This window comes from Lycium barbarum, chromosome 1 (assembly GCF_019175385.1).
Source record: "Lycium barbarum isolate Lr01 chromosome 1, ASM1917538v2, whole genome shotgun sequence".
NCBI lineage: Eukaryota > Viridiplantae > Streptophyta > Magnoliopsida > Solanales > Solanaceae > Lycium > Lycium barbarum.
In genome coordinates this window covers 101,647,694-101,674,176 of record NC_083337.1, presented here as the reverse complement: position 1 = coordinate 101,674,176, position 26,483 = coordinate 101,647,694, and the positions used below count along the sequence as shown (strand labels likewise).

Sequence of the window (26,483 nt, the reverse complement as noted above, 5' to 3'; positions counted from 1 at the left end):
TGTGTTGTATGATGATTTGAATGTACAATTCGTGCATGTTGTTGTTGGATTCACTACAGGAAAACTAGGCAATAGCGACGAGAATTTAGGGATGAGTTGAAAATTTGGTCCCTAAAAGTATATCGGTAAGGACCAGCTCTTCTTCTCATCCCTGAAGCGCTCTTAATTAGCGATGGGACTAAAGCTGGTGCCTAATAGAAAGAGTAATTGGTCTCTAATACTCAAAATTGGGGCACCAATTAAAGCCCACTAGCTAAAGCCCAATAAAAATAAAGATAATGCCAAAAATAAAGAAATCTAAAATTTGTGAAACTTTGGTTCATTGTTCTCAAAGCAGGTAAGAATGACTAAACTCTAATCTTTCATCCACTCGTCTGAAGGCTCACATTTGTTTAGAAATTTGTCATCTCCTTGAACGGATTTCAATGATATTAGGAGTAAGTCCTTCACCTGTAAATTTTTTCTCTCCTTTTCTTTTTCAACTAAAAATCAAAATTCGAATTTTCTAATTTGTCATTGTGAATGTGGTTCTTCCAATTTTTCACTAGGCTAATTTGGTGCATAAAAGCAAGAAGGATCGAGTGCATAAAAGCAAGAAGGATCCTACAGTTGTTTGTGAAAAGTCCAACGAATCAAAGTACAACGAGATTTATATTTTTTGCTTGGGTGAATGCTACCACAATTTCATGGTGAATATTACTACAAATGTTTGTTTTAATCAAAATGGGTATAAGGATTTGATCTAATGAGATATCCCCTTAGGAGAATAAATTTCTGTCTTCTCTATTTGCCCAAAGAAGTCAGTGACTAGATTTTTCAATGTTTTCTCTCCTTTACTTCATCCTTGATTGGTTAGAGATACCCTTTTATGACTCTCAATATTGAGTTAGTTTTTTCCATCCTCACCCTTTATATAGGTTTTTGTTCTGACTTAGAGCTCCTTTAGAGAAAGGGAAACAAAGAAACAGTATAACAATAAGCTTTTCTGTAATTTGTTTTGCATAATTATCAATATTATGTACGTTTAATATGATTGTTTTTGGAGATTTATGATACTTTAAAGTTTCGTATGTATTTTGTGTGTGGTTTCAGTATTGAGAAATAAAAGTAGACATTTTTCAAGGTGAATTTTTCTTAGTTTTATTCTTGCCCTTGAAAACCTTTTTATTTTCTATTTAGAGATTTAATTTTGGGAATCTAAAAGTTAAATGATTGAAACTTCTGATAGGGTTCAAACTGAAGAGTTTATAGTTATATTTTAAGATTAGAAGGTAGAGTGGTTTACCTTATTGTTTAATGGGTTTTCTAGAAGATGATGAATTTCCATGGTTATGTATGCTTGCCATTAAATTTATGGTTAAGGAAAACATAGTTTCTTATGTTGTGTGCTTGAAATATATTTACATGAAATGTCTATCATTTCAACTTGCATTTGACATATAGTAAAATTATTGAGAAAAACAATCTCCCAAGAGGATTCTAAAAGTCTTGCACAAGTCATGAAAATGAGAAAGAATTGAGATTGAATATTGAATGGTATTAGTCATGGTACGATAGTTGATTGCAAGTTAATTTAAATTATTACTTCCCTTTGATGTTTGAGGATATATTGTAGTGACATTGGGTAAACTTCTTCACCATATAGAGCCAAAAGAAATCTTTGTATTTCAGATCTCTAAAATCTATTCTTGTCCTTAACTTATACCAATAACTTAACCTATTTCTCTATGAAGGATAGACTAACCATAAGTTTTTTGCTTTCGAATTCAATTATTGGATAGAAGAAGATAATTACTACCCACAAGAATTGGTAATCAGAAGGAGTTGATCCTTATGAAGAGTTAGGGACCGAGGTATTGTGCTACCGATATATGAAGTTTACTGAAAAAATAAATCTATTGACTTTTTACCCACAATACTAAACTCACTAACAATATTAGCTAATTGACTTTCCTGTTCTTTGGGTACCTTTACTTATAAAAAAACGTGTGTGTTCTGTTTGTTTTTTGTTTTTTTGCAGCAAACATGGAGTGTTAAGTCTCATTGGTAATCATGAAGATCAACTTGTCAGTCTACAATACTTCAAGCACCTGTAAGCTATTTCATTTCATATCACTTCAGATATGATAACATAGAATCTTGGATATAGTTTCTATTTTGTGTAGATCTTACTTCCAATCATTTTACTTGAGATACTAAACAAGTCCCCGAATATCTCAGAGATTTTTAAGATTAATTTCCTTGTCAATTAGTTTTCTTATACTGAGCAAGAAAGTAATCAATATCTCATGAACATCCCTTCATTTTTTGGTGGATATAGAAATTTGGCATGCAATGATTTCACTCCCAGAATTCCCCTTTCTATGAGTTCCATTTTTCATACTCTTTAAAAATATCAATTTTTAGTTTATTTTCCCGACAAAGTTGGTTCAATGATGTATATTGAAGGGCCAGTGTTTGAATGAATCTCTTCTTTACAGACAAATAGGTCTTTATAAGTGAAAAATACTTCCTTAGATTTCTCAGAATATCTTTATTTAACCATGATACTAAATGTTGAAGCATTTTATGAGCTGGCGCTAATGACTAACTAATGAATGATGACCCTACTGGTCTTAATATAATGTCATATAATGTTGAAGAATGACATTGCATTTTAAGCATTTGAGTAGTAGAATACAGTAAGACTCTTTCTTTGTATAATTGGAATTTCTTTACCATTGTTACTCTAGAATATAGTAAGAATCTTTCCTTTCCCCACTATAGGATTGGTTATGAACATAATCACTAATACAGTTTAGTTAGCTATTTTCCAATCATCCACAAACTAACCATTTGGAGCTTTACAAAATCTTATGAAGAAATTAAGGGATGGCACTAATTGAATCACATGTAGCTTCAAAGTTTCTAGCTAATTTGTTAGTTGTTCGGTATTCCAGGGTTGACTATAATGCCTCATTAAGTGCTTTTGAAATCTTAAATGGACATGGAAAATCAGGAACATTTTCCCTTTTCTGAAACCCCAAGGATAGATAACTGCAGTACCTGAAATTCATCTTTGCTCTTTCTGTTGTGAATCAAATTCAGTTGGACGTTTGAATACCATTTTTTTATTGCTTATAATCGAATATGAGGTGAAATTAAATATCCATCATTGACGATACTTGGAGCTTCATCTTGAGTTAGGAAATATTAAGCTAGCAGTTGACTGAACATAACTTCTCTAATTGTTGCTAGAGATCTAATGTATTGTTGGCCTGGTGGCAATTGACTTGAGCCTTGGGGTGCTCCCTTTCAAGGTCTCAAGTTCGAAACCCACTGGGTGCAAACAATTTCTGAGGGCCATCGGACTGGGTAAAACCTGAATTAACCGTGGTGCACTTGCGGGAAACTCCTTGCCGAGGGCCTGTGCACCCCCGGGATTAGTCGGGGCTCTAAGAGACCCGGACACCCGGTGCTTAATCAAAAAAAAATATATAATGGATTCAAGAATCTGCATAACATACCTTAAAAACAAAGGGTAGAAAGTGACTGTTGATTTTCGAAGAGACTTTATTCTTGGTTGTTGGATTACTTGTAAAATTGTTTAGCTTTTGCTATGGAAGAATGATTTATTGATTCATCAATTGAGCTGAAATTTAGAGCTAAAAATTGGTCAATAGTCTATGTTTGGATTGTCATTTACAGTTAAAAGCTATTAATTATTGTTTACTGTTATTTTAGAGTTTTGAAATCTGCAACTTGTTTGGAAATTTGTCAACAAGTTAGCGACATTATCCCTTTACTAAATCCCCTCACGTACCACCATGAACAAGACCTTTTCTGATGAACTGATTTTTAACTATTTAATAAGAGAGATGAGTTAGCTGAAGTGAAAACTTAAGAGTTGCATTTGAATTGGGTGTAAGAACTTGTTCATGTCTTTCTGAAAATCAGTTGGGCTGCTTTGGATTCAACTGAATCATCAAGCTGGTAGGAACCGATCTGCGCAGAGAAACTTTTGCATTGCACAGTCTCAGCTTTCTTACACAGTTTCTTGTACCTGTGACTAATCATGTGCTGTTTTTTAACCTTACTACTGTCTAGCTTGGTCCAACAGCTACAGAACTCTAGAAGTACCAAAAAAACAAAAATATAACTTCAGCAAACTATTTATGTCTAGAATTTCCAGTTTTCGATCAAGTTCCGTGATTCCTACAACCTAGTGAATGAAAATCAGTTTGCTGCTAGATATGTACTGAATTGGGCACTGGAGTTTGGCTGTGCATCTTACAAAATTGTTATGTCTTTTGATTTGATTTTGAAATTTGGTCCAATTTATATGAAGATGCTTTTTCATAAAGTTTGTGCATTTGATACTATTTGGAACTTAGCTTTAAATACTTCATCTCAGCATTATACATATACTAGAATTGGATCTATTTGATCAAAACCGTGTTAAATTTTATTTTCATGTGTCTTAGCTTTTAATGACCAGCTTATTAAGTTTTGCTCTATTCCTATCGTATATTAGTTTAAATAGAATCTCTACGTCTACTCTTAATATTATTTGGTTGACATTCTCATTTACCATTGTTTATTTATATTCTTTGCAGCCCCTTTTCCATTGATGTTTCAAACCTTAGAGGTGCATATAACTACACTTGATATATTTGACACGTCAGTGGTTATGTTGCTATTGGATTTAACTCATTATTCAACAAATTTTCTACTTCGTCATTATTATTTTTATAGTCTAAAGTATTTTATATCTTTTGTAGGTTTTGGAGACTTGAGTTTACAAGTAAAGATATAGGTTTTGAAGACTTCATGCAAGTTGACAAGTTAGTTATCATTTTATAAAGACTGCTAGACAATTTTATATTTTTTTCCTAAGGATGTTAGCTAAGAGGTTGTGTAAACAGTATACTGATTTGTATCATAGTCGTACAATGACATTAATGAGATGTTAATCCATATTTTGAAAGTAGTTATATGTATAAAAATGATATTATTGAGCATTTTGTTGAAATCCAATTGATTTCCTGTACTATTTAAGAATAGCAACTTCTAATCAATAAATTTAGTACGGACATTAATCTTTTGAGGACCAGGAAAAGTGGTCGCCAATAAATTATATGCAACAACAAGGTAACCAAATACCATATTTAGGGACCAGCAATTCTGTCCTTAAAACTGTATGGGGACCAGAATATCACTGGTCGCTAAATACCTTTTGGGACCAGATGTACAACCTCGTCGTTATATACTTTTAGCGGCGGAGCCTATAGCGACGGGTGGCGACCAGATATTTCTGGTCGCTATTGACTTTTAGAGACCAAAATTAGACCTTTAGGGACAAGAATTCCTGTCCCTAATGGTCATTTTTCTTGTAGTGATTGTTGTTGTGGTTGAAGTTGAGGTGAGCCGTGAGCTTGGGTGAAGCCATGGTTGGTCTCATTTTGCATGTATGGTTGATGGATTGAATGTGTGTCAACATATGTAAATGAATAAAGATTGTAAGAAGTTTGTTTATGATGTTGTATATTGGTATTGGACTGTTTTTCTTGAAGTTGAAGGGGGCCGTGTGTTTTAGACTTAGATGGAATCATGCTTAATCTTCTTGTACATGTATTGGGAATGAATTGAATGTGTTGTAGTATGGATAAATGGATGAAAATCATGAAGATGTTGTAGTTGTGTTGAAGCCGTGTAGGGGGCTATTTTAGGGGAATTTATGGACTGTTTTGTGTCATATTTTGATTGTTGTTGTTATGGACATTATGGTGTATTGTATGCATATTGAATATGTGAATTGAGGTGTTAAAGAAACGAATCATGTTGAAGTATACAAGCAGTCCAAAACCGTGGACTGTTTTAAGGTTAGAAGTGAATTAGTGTATGTTGAATGTTGAATGTTGTTATGAACATATAGTGAAAGTGAAGTGCAATGATTCAAGTTGAAATTGAAATGTTTTGTGGGTTGTTGTAAGAATAAAAATGATGCTAAAACAGTTCCAAGAATCGTGAAAGTAATGTTACTAAACGTGTTGTTGTCGTTGTAAGTTAAATCTGGAAAATTGCTAAGTGAAAATGGTATTGTGGTATGTGCTGTTTGGCCGTGAGTTTGGGACTGATTTGAATGATGTACAAGCTGTCCAAAGTCCCCTAAGTCATGTTAAACAAGTTTGGATTGATATATGAAAGAATGATTAGCAATGATAGCTTGTAGCACTAGTTGGTTTGAATGCGAACGAAACGTCGTTTAAATGTTAGAAAGGGATTGTGAGCGTCAAAATACGTATTAAATTCCTTTGTAGACTAATTGTAGCTCTTGATATCTTGATATAGGATAAGTGTTTTATGGCAGCAAGTACAAGTTATAATACGACTAAACGCTAAAGGTATGTAAAGTCTATTCCTTCTTTTCTTGGCATGTCCTAGACGTAAGTATGAAATGATATGAACCTTGGGGTAAATTCTATTCTCTAGTTCCATGCATGGCTTATGATTCTATATTTCCTTAATGCTGTTGTCACGAGCCTACTACATGATTGACTAATGAATGATGTATAGAAGTTCTTACTCTTAAAAGAATGGCATGAACAGAAGCATACTTGACTTTCAAAAACTACATCATGGAAATTGATACATGTACATGAAAGCTGAAACGTTCCTTGCTATAACTTATAATGAGAGTTGAAAAAAATTGAATATGATTATTATCCCAATACTTTAGAGCTGGTTAGTTGCTTATCTATTGAGTCTCAAAAGATGAATTGCATATATGTGGTTGCTTATTATTCTGCTCGTGCTTACCGCTATATCCTTCACTTAGTCCCGAGCCAGGACACGTTCTCGTGCGCATATTTACTATATTAATCACTGATTCCCTCACTAGAGGGCCGGGACACGTTATATATATATATATATATATGATATGATGGTATGATGATATGATGATGTGATGATATGATGACATGATGATATGGAGATGGTGGCCAGGAGGGCATATTCCCTATTACCGAGTCCCTTATTAAAGGGCCGGGACACGTCTATGTTTATGTTTATGATGCTATGATTTTAATTACCGAGTCCCTCATTAAAGGGTCGGGACACGTTATATATATGTTATATACAGAATGATTATGCAGCTTTGATTACAAAACTCTATAACGATATTGATATGAGAATGATACAGATGAAATATGTCCAAAGGCAAGTTTTATGAATTTTTGATTGTTGCATTGGGTCCTACATACTTTGTCTCCTTATGAGTCTATTACTACATTTCATGCTTTACATGCTCAGTACATATTCCGTACTGACCCCCTTTTTTTCGGGGGGCTGCGTTCATGCCCGCAGGTACAGACGCTCGTTTTGGAGATCCGCCAGCTTAGGATATCTATTCAGCTACTTTGGAGTGGTCCTTTGTTCCGGAGCCTAGCTTGTGGTATAACTCCCTTTTGCTGTATATGTATGTGTTTATTCGGGGTACGGCGGGGCCCTGTTCCGCCATATGTTTCTGTTGGTCTGTTTAGAGGTCTGTAGACGTATTTGTGGGTGTGTCTGCCTACTTCTGTACAGATGTGTTTGTATGACCCTGTTCGTTATGGCAGCGTTGTCGGCGTGCACTTTGTATATGTTTTGGGCCGTTGCGCCTTCTGTTAGCCTTGTCGGCTTTTGATACTTTTGATAGCCTTGTCGACTTTTGATACATTTGATAGCCTTGCCGGCTTTTTGATATATATATATATATGTATGTATATGCATCTGGTTATGCTGAAATGTGTCTGAGATAGTTTGATATAATTTAAGGCAGCGTGTGACAATTGTGCCAATATATGCTATCTGTATGTGATTTGATTTGGATAAGTGTGTTACGAATTGATATGTTTGTCTGTCTGGGTGTCCAAGTAGGGCACCAGTCGCGGCCCACGGGGTTGGGTCGTGACAGAAGTGGTATCAGAGTGGTCCTTCCTCAGAGTGTCTACAGACCGTGTCTAGTAGAGTCTTGTTTATCGATGTGTTGTGCACCACATCTATAAACAGGAGGCTACAGGACATTTAGGGTGTTACCTTTCTTTGAATCTTAGATCGTGCGATAGAGCCCAATCCATAGGAAGTGCAATTCTTTATGCTAACCCTTGATTTCAGCTGAAGAGCAGCATCGACGGAAGAAAGTGATTGATGATATTGGAAGTTCCAAAGTACGCAGGTAAGCAAAGGTACGAAAGGTATATGTCGAGTAAGGTATGGAAGTACGATTGAAATGTAAAGTTGAAAACTGAAAGAGAAACTAACAGGTGCAGTTTGAGTTGGGCATACGAGGTATGTTCATCATTTTCATATTGTTGTTGATATTGGGAGCCCTGTGTGGCTATGATACGATATGATATATGTACGTATAAATGTTGGCCCTGTGAGGCATTGTTGGTATTTTCTGCGTGCAGGTTTTGGGATAGTAAGAAGTACAGAGAAAACTCTGCCCAAATTTTCCCAGAAATTGAAAAAGAGAATCAGATATAGGTTTGTAATATGTTTTGAAGGGTTGTGTCAATAGTAAGGATAGGATTTGACTAAGTTTCCAATACGGCTGACCTCGAGAAATAAGCCGACTGTCGAATCGATGGAAATAGTAATTAGGAAGTCGATTTCGATATGGTAAAAAAAAGAATTTGGAAAGGGTTTATGATACTAAGAGATGATTTAGAAAAGACCGGCAAATCTTGATAAAGTGTTATAGTAAGGTACCGACTGAATTGATAAGCAGGGATAAATTATGATGATTTTATAGTAAAAGAAGTAGTAGTATGATTAAGATGAGAGTACAGAGGAAAATGAATTGTGACGGATGCAAATGTATTGGTAAGACAAGCTGTGAGGTAGTGAAGCATAAGATTTACTAGGAAGGGTAAAAGGTTAAGTATGCTTATACAACACTAATGTAACATTCGAGGACGAATGTTCCTAAGGGGGGAATAATGTTACACTCCATAATAATTCGTGATACTTGTATTAAAACAAGAAAGAATGAGTTAAGAAGGTTCAAGGAAAGTTAGTCGAGTTAGTAAGAATATCGTTATATATATGGTTTCCTTAAGTATCCCAAGGTGACACGGTTACCTAAAGGATTTGAAATCACGCTATGAGTATGTATATGAGGTAATGCGAGTGACCTTTTAAAGTATTTGAGATTATTAGTAATGATATAGAGGATGGACAAAAGATATGAGTATACTTTTGCGATTGGAGTTTCGTCAAAGCTTTGTGAGTTCTCTAGTTATGTTTAAGGTTATTGTGATTCTCCGGACCCTTCGAGATGTGTATATGGATTTTTATTGATGTATATAAGTGTGTATATGTATGTATAAGAGGTTACATGAGGTTGGAAGAGGATAAGAAGTTAAACGAAATGAATCGGGACAATTTCAGTAAAATCTCGGACCCGATTTTAGCCTATATTGTAGGAGGCATATCTCCTAGTATATGAGGAGTTTTAAGATGTTTCAAAAGCCTAAAATGAAGTTCATCGAGTCTAGTTTACAATGCAACAAACCGCTTGTCAAAATGATATCGGGGTAAGGCGATATGGACGATGCAAGTTGGGCTGAGTATTAAGACTTAAATGTTCACAAATTTTTCACTAGTGGCCGTGTGGGCCCCACAAACACATGACAAAATCAGATTTTTGCCGATGCTTAGTTGGGGGAACGTGTAAGGCCTTCTTTGGCAGCAAAATGGGATTAAATTAACAATGGTTAAATTATTAAGTGGGATTGGGAACAAAAATCAGTCCCTTATTCTAAGCCATGTTTGGTCGTGCATTATAGTGAAATGGTCAAAGATTCTTGATCCAAAAATTTAAGTGGACACATGTCCAACTTGTGGACTGCATATATAAGAAAAAAAAATGCTGATTCATGGTTCAACAAGTTAGCCATTTCACCTTCACAAAGTTGTGAGAAACCAAGAAATAGAAAGAGAAGGTCTCGGCCATGGCTGGCCGAGAATCAACTCTAAAGTTAGACCAAAAAAAATCAGTTTCTCCATCAAATCAACTCCTCATCAAGTGCATAAGAACGTGTAGTAGTTGTTGGAAAGAAACAAGGAGGTGTAGCATGTCAATAAGGTAGAAGATTCGGCCAAGGTTGAAGAACAAATTGTAAGGTAAGAATGATTATTTTTCTTGTGTTGTATGATGATTTGAATGTACAATTCGTGCATGTTGTTGTTGGATTATTGTTGTGGTTAAAGTTGAGGTGAGCTGTGAGCTTGGGTGAAGCCGTGGTTGGTCTCATTTTGCATGTATGGTTGATGGATTGAATGTGTGTCAACATATGTAAATGATTAAAGATTGTAAGAAGTTTGTTTAAGATGTTGTATATTGGTATTGGACTGTTTTTCTTGAAATTGAAGGGGGTCGTGTGTTTTAGACTTAGATGGAATCATGCTTAATCTTCTTGTACATGTATTGGGAATGAATTGAATGTGTTGTAATATGGATAAATGGATGAAAATCATGAGGATGTTATAGTTGTGTTGAAGCCGTGTAGGGGGCTGTTTTAGGGGAATTTATGGACTGTTTTGTGTCATATTTTGATTGTTGTTCTTATGGACATTATGGTGTATTGTATGCATATTGAATATGTGAATTGAGGTGTTAAAGAAACGAATCATGTTGAAGTATACAAGCAGTTCAAAACCGTGGAGTATTTTAAGGTTAGAAGTGATTTAGTGTATGTTGAATGTTGAATGTTGTTATGAACATATAGTGAAAGTGAAGTGAAATGATTCAAGTTGAAATGGAAATGATTTGTGGGCTGTTGTAAGAATAAAAATGATGCTAAAACAGTTCCAAGAATCGTGAAAGTAATGTTACTAAACGTGTTGTTGTCGTTGTAAGTTAAATCTGGAAAATTGCTAAGTGAAAATGGTATTGTGGTATGTGCTGTTTGGCCGTGAGTTTGGGACTGATTTGAATGATGTACAAGCTGTCCAAAGTCCCCTAAGTCATGTTAAACAAGTTTGGATTGATATATGAAAGAATGATTAGCAATGATAGCTTGTAGCACTAGTTGGTTTGAATGCGAACGAAACGTCGTTTAAATGTTAGAAAAGGATTGTGAGCGTCAAAATACGTATTAAATTCCTTTGTAGACTAATTGTAGCTCTTGATATCTTGATATAGGATAAGTATTTTTGGGCAGCAAGTACAAGTTATAATACGACTAAACGCTAAAGGTATGTAAAGCCTATTCCTTCTTTTCTTGGCATTTCCTAGACGTAAGTATGAAATGATATGAACCTTGGGGTAAATTCTATTCTCTAGTTCCATACATGGCTTATGATACTATATTTCCGTAATGCTATTGTCACGAGCCTACTACATGATTGACTAATGAATGATGTATAAAAGTTCTTACTCTTAAAAGAATGGCATGAATAGAAGCATACTTGACTTTCAAAAACTACATCATGGAAATTGATACATGTACATGAAAGCTGAAACGTTCCTTGCTATAACTTATAATGAGAGTTGAAAAAAATTGAATATGATTATTATCCCAATACTTTAGAGCTGGTTAGTTGCTTATCTATTGAGTCTCAAAAGATGAATTGCATATATGTGGTTGCTTATTATTCTGCTCGTGCTTACCGCTATATCCTTCACTGAGTCCCGGGCCAGGACACGTTCTCGTGCGCATATTTACTATATTAATCACCGAGTCCCTCACTAGAGGGCCGGGACACGTTATATATATATATATATATATATATATATATATATATATATATATATATATATATATATATATATATATATGATGATATGATGGTATGATGATATGATGATGTGATGATATGATGACATGATGATATGGAGATGGTGGCCAGGAGGGCATATTCCCTATTACCGAGTCCCTTATTAAAGGGCCGGGACACGTCTATGTTTATGTTTATGATGCTATGATTTTAATTACCAAGTCCCTCATTAAAGGGTCGGGACACGTTATATATATGTTATATACAGAATGATTATGCAGCTTTGATTACAAAACTCTATAACGATATTGATATGAGAATGATACAGATGAAATATGTCCAAAGGCAAGTTTTATGAATTTCTGATTGTTGCATTGGGTCCTACATACTTTGTCTCCTTATGAGTCTATTACTACATTTCATGTTTTACATGCTCAGTACATATTCCGTACTGACCCCCTTTTTTTCGGGGGGGCTGCGTTCATGCCCGCAGGTACAGACACTCGTTTTGGAGATCCGCCATCTTAGGATATCTATTCAGCTACTTTGGAGTGCTCCTTTGTTCCGGAGCCTAGCTTGTGGTGTAAATCCCTTTTGCTGTATATGTATGTGTTTATTCGGGGTACGGCGGGGCCCTGTTCCGCCATATGTTTCTGTTGGTCTGTTTAGAGGTCTGTAGACGTATTTGTGGGTGTGTGTGCCTACTTCTGTACATATGTGTTTGTATGACCCTGTTCGTTATGGCAGCCTTGTCGGCGTGCACTTTGTATATGTTTTGGGCCGTTGCGCCATCTGTTAGCCTTGTCGGCTTTTGATACTTTTGATAGCCTTGTCGGCTTTTGATACATTTGATAGCCTTGCCGGCTTTTTGATATAGATATATATATATATATATATATATATATTTATATATATGCATCTGGTTGTGCTGAAATGTGTCTGAGATAGTTTGATATAATTTAAGGCAGCGTGTGACAATTGTGCCAATATATGCTATCTGTATGTGATTCGATTTGGATAAGTGTGTTACGAATTGATATGTTTGTCTGTCTGGGTGTCCAAGTAGGGCACCAGTCGCGGCCCACGGGGTTGGGTCGTGAGAATGATAGCAAAAAGGAATTAGAAACCACCTCAGAGGGATAATTACGCTAGCAGGCTGATAAGGTGTACGAACGATTTGGCGATAAACATAACCAGTCAGTCATATGCATGACTAAATAAAGGTTGGGAGATAGCACTCCAAGTAAGGAATTCATGAGCTAGTCATGTGGATACAAAGTTCTATCATCGCAGAACGGTTGGGAAAGCATTATACAGGGAAAGCTTTAAAGGCAAAAGCATTCGAGTTAGAATCTAGTAACGTCTTTGTTCAGGGAAAGATGCGAAGTTAACAATAGAAGAGGGTTGAAAATAAATGAACTATTTGAAGGAACGCGAGTACTTGACAGTAACAGCCTGCGATGAAAAAGAATAAATGTGTATGATTATATGGAAGCACAAGCTTATGATGATACGAGAATTCCAGGCATAGAATATTCTGGACGTAAAAGAATTAAAGTCGCATCGTATGTAAATGGAATAAGATGGACCTAAATGAGGAACTAAAGTCTAGTAGCGGTAGTTAATAGGATAATGAGGAGTAAGTTCGTGTAAGATAGCTTCATTGCATTAAAATGAATAAGGATGGATTTAACACCGAATTGGATACGTTTATTCTGGAAGGTAGCAGAACGGTATAGAATTATATACCGCAGAGATGATATAAGTATATGAGAAGCTTGCCAAGATCACTATAGAGCTTCAACTGGTGAAGCGTAGCATAGCCGAGGATAGTAATAGAAAAATATGGTATATGTTGGGAAACCTCAGTAAATACATAGTATCTTAGATATGGTATATCTCTATAAACCAAAGCTCGAAAGATGATTCAGGAAAGGTGTATCTCAGCAAGATGGATTCCCTAGATATCATGTTACACCTCTAAAAAATTTCGCGTCGTTTGCTTTGTAAGTAAACTAAATTAAGTTTGGAGAGGTCATGGAACCCTTATAAGGTTAAGGAATACTCTTAAAAAGTGTTAAGAAAGTTTCTAAAGGTTCCAGGATCAAGCAAATCGAAGAAAATAAGTTTGACGAAAATTTGGAAAAAGTTGGCAGGATTTTGGACAGAAATTTTGGGTCATGTTTGGAGGGGTATATCTCTGGGTATATCAGGAGTTTTAAGTTGTTTCAAAAGCCTAAATTGAAGTTCGGGAAGTCTAGTTTCCAACGCTACAAACCGTTTGTTAAAACGGACTGTCAGAAGCCCACGAACCTACGTGAAAATTCTAGAAACCACTTAAAAAGGCCCAACAATTTCGGCCCATTAGCCCAAAACCTCGGAATACTATTATATATACCCCTTAAGTCATATAACTCATCATTTTTCATCAGTTACTCACAATCTCTCACCTCCACACCTCTCTAGAATCTTCCACAACATTCATCCAATCTCCAAACCTCTCTAAACTTATCCCAAATCCTCTAGAACCTTCTTCCAACTTCTACAACATGCACAAATACTCCTACAAGTCTATATGACAATTTTGGGTCATTTTTATTTCATTTTCAACATAGCCTCAAGTCCTAGAAATTTCTCTAAATATATTCCAACATGTTTCCAAGCTCAAACCAATGATCAAAGTACAGATTAAAGTGGTTAAGGGTTTCCAAGTGAGGTCTACACTTGTCTCCTCTTCTTGAAGATGTTAGGGTGAGTATTTTTAAGGTTGATAAAACATGGAATTAAAGTTTTCTTGAATTTTAAGGTAAGATTTCATATTAGTTTCATGATTATGAGTTTGTTTGGTAATTATGCTAAGATTTCAGGAGAAGGAAATTGGAGGAAAAGTTCAAATACGCAATTGATGATATTTTTAGTTGTGAAATAACTTGAGTTATAATTATTAGTATGTTTTGAGCATAATCTTGTTATGAGGAATAATAATGATGTTAAGGAATTGTCGTATACGAGTATATAAAGGGTTGTATGAAGTTGTTGTTATGGATTGATTATGAAAAGAAGTTTTGGGATTGAATTGAGTATAGTTTGAATGTAATCTTTTGATTATGGAATTGTTGATGTTTTATTGTGTTTTGGGAGTTGTTTTGAAGATTGGAGGGAGTAGAAGATATAGGGGAGATGCTGCTCGAATTTCGGCAGATTCTAAAGGGGTTTAATTTGAAGGCTTAAGATAAGCATATGATGACAAGCCTAACAATAATATGAATTCTCTTGAATGTAGATTACGAGCTTGGGAGGACAAGCGTTAAGTAGTTAAGAAGACCAAAAAGGTATGTTAAGGCTAGTCCCTTTCTTTCAAAAGGTATGATTCCTATGTTATGATTCCATACATGTTTCCATAACCTTCTTACTTCCAAAAGTTAGAAGTTCATGATTCTTATAAGCTTCTTATAAAACCAACGATGAGATATTTTCTATGATGAACATGATGATGATGATTTTAATTCTACAAATTCCAAAGCTTATGATTTTAATGCTATTATGAGATTAGTGAGCTTATTTCATGATTTTTTAGATTTTATTCATTGTTGTTGATCTCACCTTATGTTACTCGTTCCTTCAAGGTGAGATATAGCGATAACGATTGTTCCATAATATGAATCGGAGGTTACCGACCTTACGTCACTCCGATAAAGTAGTAGCTTTTATTTGGGCTCTCATGCATGCTACTTGTTTTATATATGAATATGATGTATATATGTTTAAACATATATATGGGATATGGGGAAAGGTGAGGCGTTATATACGCATAACCACCTGATCAGTTGGTATATTATGATATCGTCCCAGACGCGGGATATATGGATAAATGGATCAGGTCGTTCGTTCCGCGGCAATATATATAATGATGATATGATATATGGATCGGGCTGCACGTTCCACAATACTATTATTTATATATATATGAGGAATATTTTTTTTACAAAGAAAGCTAAGCATGCATGGTATCCGCCTTAAGATGCAGACAGATGTACAAGTTATCCTTATCTCATGTTATGTTATGTATTTTTTGTTATGTTGTTATTCATGCCTTACATACTCAGTACACTGTTCGTACTGACGTCCTTTCTTGTGGACGCTGCGCTAATGCCCGCAGGTAGATAGGTAGATGGATCTGACCCATAGGTGCTTTATCAGCGGATTCTAAGGAGCACTCCACTTAATTCGGAGCTGCAGTCTATTGGCATCGATCTTCATGGTCACTTGTATTCTATGTAGAGGCTCGTAGACATGTGTGTACAGTTAGGCATGTGTGTATAGTTAGACGTTTCATAACCTTACTGTTAAACCTCGGAAATTTTTCCGTACTTGTGTGATGAGTAGAACAATGAAGGGCCAGAGTGTATGATGTTTTACTAAGTTAGGAATGGCTAATTATAAATTTTTGAAAATAAGAAGGTTGCGGAAAATTTTCAGCTCAGTGGTCGTAAAGGGCACTATACGGCCCGTAAATTGATTTACGAACCGTATAGTGCAATCGTCCTCCAGCCTTCTAAAATCTCAAAGTTTCTGCCAAGTGTTGAAATGGCTAAACACGACTTGGAGGACGGCCCGTAAACTGGTTTACGGACCGTAAACCTCGGTCGTAAACTGCCATGTCCCTCAGCCAAACTTTCTGTTTCTGGGATGATTAAAAACGATCATGGAGGACGGGCCGTAAACCACAATACGGTCCGTAAACTGTGGTTTACGACCACTGTTCATCCCGACAAGTTTTCATTAAAGATCAGTTTTGTGATTATTAAAAGGAACTTAGGCTTCATTTCATTTCATTTTTCTTCCATACAACTCAAGAATGCTCTAGAACTCTCCAAATATTTCCTCCACAAGAATTCAAGAGAATCAAAGGGAACATCAAGATCAACACCACTAAATTCATGAAAACAAGTGTAAGAACACATCAAAGGATCATCTAAGTCAAGAAATCCTTAAAAGGGTGGAACTACGGTTTTGGCTAAGTGAAGTATTTCAACTCAAGGCCTATTCAATCATCATTTAAGGTATGTTTCATGACTATACCACGTGATTCAAGGTATTGGAAGGCTTAGATACTTAAAATGTAGAAGAACATAGGAATGGGTCATTATTGAGTGAATAGTGACATAAATGAATGATAGTGGAATTGAATCATGAATGTTGATGTGTTGTGAGTACAAATACGATATAAATGATGTTTATAACGTGAAACAAGTAGTAAATGCACGAAAGCACTAAGGTGAGCTATAGGGAGAAATATGGGAAAATTGGAGGAAAATGGTGGATTTTGCTAATGGTGCATAAATGATGATTTTGATTGCGATATTGCGAATAGCATTGTGAATGTTGGGGGTAGATATAGAACATGGGAAAAGTAGTATAAACGAAGGAAGTACTGCCCAAATTTTCCTAGAACTAGCGATCCGTTCTTGTAGTTAATTAACTAATGTAATACGAATTCTCTCATGAAGGTGACGACGTGGTATCGAAGGAGAATAAGTGGACAACAACTTAGCTAAACGGCAAGGTATGTGAGGCTAGTCCTTTCTTTCCAATGGCATGAATCTTATAGTCCGAAAATTACCATCTTTCCACGAGCTCCTACGTTCCAAAAAGTTAAATGCCTATATGAGATAAGTTATACGATATGATGATGCTAGGATGATGATGATGATGTTAGTCCTTGCCTACACTCACCTTATGTACTAGTCCTTTCAAGGTGAGGCAGAATGTCCGTAATTGCTCCATAAAGTAAGCGGGGGGTCACGACCTTACGTCACCCCGATAGAGTAAAGTTGTTCTCAAACCTTACGCATGTGCTATGATAAGATAAGTATTTTACAATGAGTACATTATTATGATTATTTTATGATAAGCATGGCATGAGCATTGCATACCGGGCCTAGTTGGCCGGGCAGACACCGCTTCGGTGGGCGGCGATACGGATACACCACGACCTTCGGGCGTGGGCAGACACCACTAGTGGGCGGCATGAGATGGTACCCCGGATACGGGAGGCCTGGACGCGGGCTTATATTATTGATTATCACACCGTTCCGACATGGGCGGGCAGCTTGCATATGATGCATACATGTTACGATGATAAGTATGAGTAAGACAGCATGCATTATTCCATTTATGATTATGGGTCAGATCCATATGCTTTATATTGATGCTCTCATTATATTATTGATGCCTTTCTTCATTGTTCATGCCTTTCATACTCAGTACAATATTCGTACTGACGTCCCTTCTTTGGACGCTGTGTTCATGCCCACAGGTAGACTGGGAGGCGAGCTTGATCCAGATACTTAGGAGCTGTCAGCTGTTGAGAGCACTCCATTGTTCGGAGGTGCTTATGATTTCTCTTTGGTATATATGTATATATATTTTGGGCACGACGGAGTCTTGTTCCGTCTATGTATTCATTATGACAGTAGAGGCTCGTAGATACGTAGTGTGGGTCAGGTGGTCTCAAAAGATGCTATTATTATGTATATATTATTTTGATGGCTGAGAGACATATGTATATAAAGTATTTATGTTTTGATACAAATTTTGTTTCCTATACTTTCATGCGTAAAACTGGCAAAAGATCATTAAATGAGTAAAATGAGTAGTAGAGTGAGCGGTGCTCGGTATCTAGCTCCGGGTACCCATCGCGGCCCCTAGTTGGGTCGTGACAGAAGTGGTATCAGAGCAGTTCGTCCTAGGAAGTGTCTACGAGCTGTTTCTAGTAGAGTCTTGTTTATGGTGTGTTGCGCGCCACATCAATAAACAAGAGGCTACAGGGCATTTAGGAAAATGACCATCTTTCTTTTTACTAGATCGTGCGATAGAGCCATGCATAGGATTTTATCCTTCCCTAAAAGTGCGTTGTGATTTCAAAATGCCGCCGAAAGGAAAAGCTACAGCTGCCCAGAAAGGCAAAGCTACGACGAAGAAGCGGGCAGAAAGGGAGCCTCCGGCGAATGTAGAGGAAAGTGAATCACAGAATGAGGCCTCGCCTAATGTAGGAGAGCAGGGAGGAGCCTCAGTCCCAATTCCTCCGCCAGTTTCTTTGGGTCAACAAGTGACCGAGGCCATACACCTACTGACACAATTGGTTGCCGCCCAGGCACAGCGGCCGAATGAGGGCCCGAGTGACCGTTTCGCCAGTACGAGAGCCCGAGTGACCGTTCCGCCAGTACGAGAGCCCGTGATTTCTTGACTTTAAATCCTCCGGAATTTTTCGAGTCGAAGCCGGATGAGGACCCCCAAGGCTTTGTTGATGAGATGTTGAGGACACTGAAACTTATGCATGCTTCTGAGACCGAACCGGTAGAGTTGGCCTCTTATAGACTCCGCGATGTAGCGGTGCTATGGTACAAAACTTGGATGATATCAAGAGGAGAGAATGCACCACCTCCCGTTTGGCAAGAATTTGTAGATGCCTTTATTCATCATTACTTGCCGCTTGAGGTCCGCCGAGCTAGAGCGGACAGGTTCTTGAATTTAAAGCAAGGAAGCATGAGTGCTTGAGAGTATAGTATGCAGTTCAATTCGTTGGCCAGATACGCTCCAACTATGGTGGCCGACATGGGAGATAGAGTCTACAGATTTGTGAGTAGTTTAGGACCCCACTTGTTTAGAGATTGTTCGACGGCCTCTTTGCAAGATGGGATGGATATTTCCCGGATACAGGCTCACTCTCAAATTCTTGAGGAACTACAACAACAGCAAAGGAGTGAGCGTGACGGTGATAGGAAACAAGGTAAGAAGGCTAGATCGATGGGAGCGAGTAGCGAGTATAGAGGGGGACCGAGGCAGACGCACTATAGGCACTCAGGTCAATCAGCGACCAGTGCGCCTCCCAGGTTCTCAGACAGGAGGTCCGATCGTTCTTTTCAGTCGGGACAAGGCCAGAGTTCGAGGGCCTCCGATTTTCAGTTCAAGGGAGATTTTAGCCAGAGGAGACCCCCAGTACCGCGGTGTAGCCAGTGCGGTAAATTACATTCTGGACAGTGTCGTCAGGGTACCGGTGCTTGTTATGCCTGCGGGCAAGTTGGTCACATGATGAGGGATTGCCCTTTGGTGAGAGATAGAGCAGGGACTCAGCCTACAGGTTCAGCAGCGGGTTCTTCTTCAGTGCGTCCGACAGCACAGACTTCTCAGACTACAACAGGTAGAGGCAGAGGGGGATCATCTACTTCAGGTGTTGTTCAGCCCCGCGTATATGCTTTGGCAGGGCGACAGGATCTTGAATCCTCCCCCAATGTTGTCACAGGTACCTTGACTATATTTTCCCGTGAGGTATATGCTTTGATTGATCCGGGTTCTACTTTCTCTTATGTTACCCCGTATGTTGCTAATTGTATCGGGGTGGAACCCGAGCCGATTAAACCTTTCGAGGTGTTCACCCCGGTTGGTGATCCCATAATAGCGAGGCAAGTATATAAGAGTTGTGTAGTCGTTATATGTGACCGACAAACAAGGGCCGATTTGATTGAACTGGAAATGATAGACTTCGACGTAATAATGGGTATGGATTGGTTAGCGTCGTGTTACGCAAATGTTGATTGTCGAACGAAAATGGTTCGATTCCAGTTTCCGGGAGAGCCCGTACTTGAATGGAAGGGTAATACAGCATCCCCTAAGGGTAGGTTTATTTCCTACCTCTAGGCGAGAAAGATGATAGCCAAGGGCTATATTTATCATCTAGTTCGGGTTCATGATACGGAGGCAAGGCCACCAGTTTTCCAATATGTCCCGGTAGTAAATGAATTTCCAGATGAACTTCCAGGTCTTCCTCCAGAAAGGGAAATCGACTTTTCTATCGATGTATTACCAGACACCGAGCCTATTTCTATTCCCCCTTATCGAATGGCTCCGGCAGAACTGAAAAAGCTAAAAGAACAGCTAAAAGTTTTGCTTGAGAAGGGGTTTATAAGACCCAGTTCATCGCCGTGGGGAGCGCTAGTCTTGTTCGTAAAGAAGAAAGACGGATCTCTACGAATGTGTATCTGTTATAGCCCGTACTTTGTACGTTTGGATAATTCAGAGTCGTCGTGGGATGTTAAGGGCGAAACCAATTTCAAAATTATATTAATGCACAAGTTTTTATAAATATTATTTATGACTGTTATTAGTATGGAAATATTGTGAGAGGCTAAGGACAAGAAGAGAAATTCGCAAAATGGCCTATGGAAATATTGCGGAAAGAATAGGGGCAAAATGGGAATTTTGCAAGGTCCAAGAAGTTCATGAAATGGCCATGTTGGCCGTGTGACATGCATGGTGCATGTCCAAATTTTATTAACTATAAGGGCTATTTGTGAGTTAAAGAGAAGAAGGGGTCAAAACTTGCTTAAGAAGACAAATGGTCTTCTTTGACCAACTTTAAAGGAAAATTCAAAAAAAAAAAAATGAAAATGAAAGAAACCTCTAGAGAGGGGCATGTGCCCCTCATATGTTGGGACCTTACATATATATATGATTAAGTCTTGAAAGGAAGACAAAATTTTCATTTTAATTCTAGAATTTTCAAGAAAAAGGAAACAAAGAAAGAAGGGGAGCCACCACCATGGCCATTTCGGCCAAGCTCTCCAATTTTTTCCCCTTGAAATTTTGCTCCTAAAATTATTTTCTTGTGGTATTCCTACTAATTCAAGGGTCCTCTACAACGTGGTATAATTGTTTCGGAAGATAGGCCATCCGTTTCATTGTTTTCCGCACTTTGGTTGAGTAAAGAAATTGGGAGGTAAGAATTAATCCTCTTTTATATGTTATAAATGGTTTGTGTATGTTGTGGTATATGGAAATGGAAGAGAAGCATGAAAACATGCATGTTGGAGGCTTGGCCGTGTGTGTACATGTTGTGTAGGAAAAAAAAATGGAATAATTTTTATATGGTAATATGATTGTTGTTGTTAAGTATTCTATGATGAAAATGAGAACTTGATGATTCAAGTTGGAGTTGAGATTAGTGTGTGTAGCCGTGTGTGTGTGTGATGTGTAGAAATGATGAATTAAGTGTATTTAGCATGATTATTGTTGTTGTGATGTGCAAAAAATGGATGAAAATTATGGAATGTGTGTGTTGAAGGGCTGGCCGAAAATGGACTGTTTTGCATGTCAAAGAATGAACTAATTTTATTTAGTATGTTTGGGTTGTTGTGTTGTGGATTATGTGATGTAAATGAGAGCTTAATGATCTAAGATGGTGTCGTAATTGTTGCGGGCTGTTTTTGGAAGCCAATTTGAATCAACTGTAGTTTCTTGTAATCATGATAATAATGTTGTTAAAGTGTGGTTTGTTGGTGTAGTTTGTGAAGTTTGAAGAAAGAAATGTGTTGTGATGGTTCCTATGGAAGTTGGAAGATTTCGGGTTCCATGGTGCATTGTTGGGTTGTTTGAAAAATTGTGTCAATTGTTTAAAGCATTCGTGAATATTGTTTGAATGGTCTTGGATTAGTAATCGAATGCATAAACGTTGATATTAGTTGGAATATTTTGAACGTTGTCGGATTATGTAAAAAGAGCGTTTAATGTTAGAATGTATTCTTGAATTGATTATTGATGCCATAACTTGGTTGTTGGTTGGGTTGTTGTTGAATTGGGCCGAGCCATATTCTCGGGGTTGGAACATTTACAGGGGAGATGCTGCCGAAATTTCGGCAGAATATAAATGAATGTATTGAAAGGGTGAGGCAAGTACTTGACGAAGGAACTAATGAATGGATGAACTCTCTTGCATGTAGGCAAACAAGTTGGATGCACAAGCGTAACTAGTTGGTCGCGGCACAGGTATGTAAGGCTTACCCTTTCTTTCTTTGGCATGTCCTAGAGCCAAGTAAGGTATAATGTGATATGCTGCCTTGGGGTAACTCTGTTCTGTGATGCTGAGTCTGATTATGATTCTAATTCACTTCTTGACCTGAGTTTGTGATCCTAGTTCATCCTTTGATATAAGTATTCTGATGTAAGTATGCTGATATAAGTATTCTGATGTAAGTATGCTGATATAAGTATTTCATATAAGTATTTTGATATAAGTATTTTGGTACAAGTATTCTGATATACGTATTTTGATATACGTATTTTGATATAAGTATTCTGATATAAGTATTTTGATATAAGTGTCTTGATATAAGCATTTTGATATCAGTCTTCTGATATAAGTGTGTCGATATGAGTATTTTGATATAAGTATTCTGATGTAAGTATGCTGATATAAGTATTCCGATATAAGTATCCTGATATGAGAATTCTGAAATCAGTATCCTGATAAGAGCATTCTGATATGTTTATTCTGGTTCGAGAACTTCTGTAAGATTTAATGTCCCTAACTTCCGTATACGATCTCGGATTGCTCTGAAATGTTCGAAGAGGTTTCTGTATCAAGACGTCTATAGTTTTCTTATACGTAAGTATGGTTCCAAAATCTCTATTTGATCTGATTCGTAAGGACATCTGAAGGTGTCTGATATGACTATGACTCTGATTCCCCGAAAAAGGCTTCTGAAACGCTTATAAAGCGTTCTGTACTTCGAACGCACGTAACTTTCTCATACTACGTCGGATTGACCTGAAATCTGTTCCGAGCCCCCAGGTATCGGTAAGTATACTGGTCTGTCGAGTCTTGATTCCTATGCATGTGGTTTCTCACGACTCTGCTCGTGCATGACTCAATGTATCTTTCACTGCGTCCCGGGCCAGGTTCTGTTATGTCCTCGTGTGTCCGCTACGATATGATTCACTGCGTCCCGGGCCAGGTTCTGTTATTGTGCGCATTCCTCTGCATTGTTCACCGCGTCCCTCATAGGCGGGCCGGGCTCTGTTATATGGTATGATGATATGGGGTGGTGGCCAGGATGGCATATGATCTGTCTGTTCACCGCGTCCCGTACTAGAGGGCCGGGCTCTGTTACCGCACCCCTCACTGGAGGGTCGGGTTCTGATATATGCATATATGATACATGAATTTGATATATCATGATTCTGTTTACCGCGTCCCTTATCACAGGGCTGGGTTCTGTTATACGCATATGTGACATACGATTCTGAGTATTCTGTATGTTCTGACATCATCTGAGTATTCTGTATGTTCTGCATTCCGTCCGATATATGACATCATCTGTACGTTCTGTGTTCCGTCCGATATATGACATCATCTGTGCGCTCTGTATTCCGTCCGATATATGACATCATCTGTACGTTTTGTATTCCGTCCGATATATGACATCATCTGAGTAATCTGTACGTTCTGTATTTCGTCCGGTATATGACATCATCTGAGTAATCTGTACGTTCTGTATACCGTCCGATATATGACATCATCTGGGTATTCAGTACGTTCTGTACTCCGTCTGACGTATGACCTTATCTATGCGTTCTGTACTTGCCACACTCCTTCTGACATATGGTATCGGTATGTGCGATCTGTGTCTGGAAAGTAAGTATGTCGGCATTCGGTATGCTCTGTATGATTTTGTTACTCTCTATATGATTTGTACGGTCTGTATGATCTGTATTGGTCGGTATGGTCTGTGTCGGTCTGTATGGTCGATATTGGTTTGTATGATCTGTGCCTGAGAAGTAAGTAATTCGGCAATCTGGATAATATGCTCACCCTTGGTACTGTTTGTTTCGATTATGGTTCTGTTTTCTGCATTCTATGCCTTACATACCCAGTACATATTCCGTACTGACCCCTGTTCTTTGGGGGCTGCGTTTCATGCCGCGCAGGTACTCCCGGACGAGATAAGGACACTATAAAAGATATTTCAGCAGTGGTGGCGAACTCCATTTGCTCCTGGAGGACTGCCAAGTCAGGGTATAGTATATGTGTTATGGTTTCTGTATGATGTTAGAGGCTTTGCAGACAGCGTCGTGGGTATGGTGTGTCAGTTTGTAAGCGGCTCCATCAGCCGATATGTTGGTCTGTGTTGTGTATTGAATTGTGTATGACTACAGATGTGTTCGCTTGGAAGATTCGAGAAGGAAAATTTCTGAAAAGAATATTTCTGGAAAAAAAAAATTGCTATGTATTTTATCTGATTTGGTTTAAAAGTTTGGCGTAACTTTATGTGCAGCAAGAGTCTGAGGGTTCGCTCGGCCCTAAGTAAGGGTCGGGTGCCCATCACACCCTAGTAAGGTCGGGGTGTGACAAAGTGATATCAGAGCAGGTCGGTCTAAGGGTTGTCTGCAAAGTCGTGCCCGGTAGAGTCTTGTTTATGGGTGTGTAGCGCGCCACACTTATAAACAGGAGGCTACGGGGTATCTAGGAATTGTTGACCTTCTTTGTGCCATAGATCGTGCGATAGAGCCCCGATATAGGGAAACGAGACCCCAAATGTAAGCCTTACATACGTTGGGAAAAAGGTGAATAATGATATGGAAGGCCACGGAGGTAAGTTTTGACATGTTCGTTCTGTTATCAGAAACCGGAAGCCCTGTACGACAGTGATTTGGTATGATATGATATGATCCCATATGAAATGACACGACGCGATATGATACGATATGATATGATATGATGCGATACGATATGATATGATATAACAAGACATGATATGACATAATATGACATGATATGGTCTGATATGAGGCAATATGATATGATACGATGTGAAACGATATATAAAGGCCCTGGCCGGCTGGAACATGTTATATATATGTACAATCCGTGAGATGTTGTTGATATTTGTAGTGTGTGAGTGAATTCCGAATAGTAAGGGTTGGAAAAGGGTAAAATGGTAGTTGCAAGGATAGAACGGGTTACAGAAATGTCTCGAAATCTGTGAGACCTTGATCTGCTCGGCAGGTAATAAAGGTTATAAGGGAAAGTGGAAGCGATTATATCGGCCCTAAGGCACCGAAATCCATCAAAGTTTCGAGGTTAAGCGTGCTCAGGCGGGGGCAATTTCATGATGGGTGACCCCCTGGGAAGTTTTCTAAAAATTTTGTAAAATTCAGATGTGAGTAGCAGGTCAGGAGCTGGAGTAATCCAAGAGAAATTTAATGTATACGGAATGGTTGGGAAACCATACGAGGTCACATAGAATGCGACAGGCTAGACTAGAAAAGAAACAGAAAGTGCAGTGCAGTTTTGGAATTTGGATAGGCTTGAATAGCGTCTGAAGGTAATTTGTGGGTCAGTTGATACTAATTATATGTGTATATGTATATGAACATGAATGGTATCTCCTATGTCAGTATATCGACGGAAAATGAAAGGAAAACTTATGATAAGGAATTTTGCTATGTTGTGCACGGAGTTGAGAAGAAGAACTGTTGGCTTATAAGGAGCCCCTTAAAGGGGGGGAGGCCATATTAGGCTTACAAGGAATAGCGATGAATGAAATGAGCGTCACCACATGAAGTCAAAGACAAGTATGCCTGTATCGAGAGATACGAGAAGAGACTAAGGAAGAGTTGTAGTAAGAATCTAAAAGTGTGACTTTTATTAAGATACGGTCATGAAACAGTAACAGAAAAGAGATGACCTGAGAAAGACAAGGAAAATATGCCGGCCCAGCGGATTAGAAAACTCATGGCACAGAATAAGGACCCATATAAGGATGGAGAGACTCGATTATATGAAATGGGCATGGAGAAACGGGCAACTATAAAAGAAACCCCCTCCCGAAGTGCTACGAGTCCCCAAAAGGCCAGTTGAACATTCGAGGACGAATGTTCTAAAGGGGGGGAGGATGTTA

General features: G+C 37.9%; 1 protein-coding gene across 37 annotated transcripts; it reads left to right on the top strand.

The window, feature by feature from the left end:
- The first annotated feature begins 201 nt into the window (after positions 1-201).
- LOC132636538 (uncharacterized) lies at positions 202-18,296 on the top strand. Of its 37 annotated transcripts, XR_009581327.1 has the most exons (9): positions 202-437; positions 549-689; positions 2,021-2,092; positions 4,596-4,659; positions 4,761-4,823; positions 6,331-6,383; positions 7,345-7,432; positions 8,137-11,223; positions 12,239-12,663. XR_009581327.1 is itself a non-coding variant. In XM_060353480.1 (6 exons), the coding sequence occupies exons 1-6, from the start codon at positions 426-428 to the stop codon at positions 18,097-18,099; spliced, it is 324 nt and encodes a 107-aa protein (XP_060209463.1). In that variant the 5' UTR covers positions 222-425; the 3' UTR covers positions 18,100-18,296. The 37 variants fall into 37 exon arrangements, 10 of the variants coding, with proteins under 10 accessions (XP_060209463.1, XP_060209454.1, XP_060209478.1 ...); XR_009581310.1 differs by lacking the exons at positions 4,596-4,659; positions 8,137-11,223 and having other exon boundaries at positions 224-437; positions 549-637; XR_009581309.1 differs by lacking the exons at positions 4,596-4,659; positions 12,239-12,663 and having other exon boundaries at positions 224-437; positions 549-637; positions 8,137-11,755.
- The last annotated feature ends 8,187 nt before the right edge of the window (positions 18,297-26,483 follow it).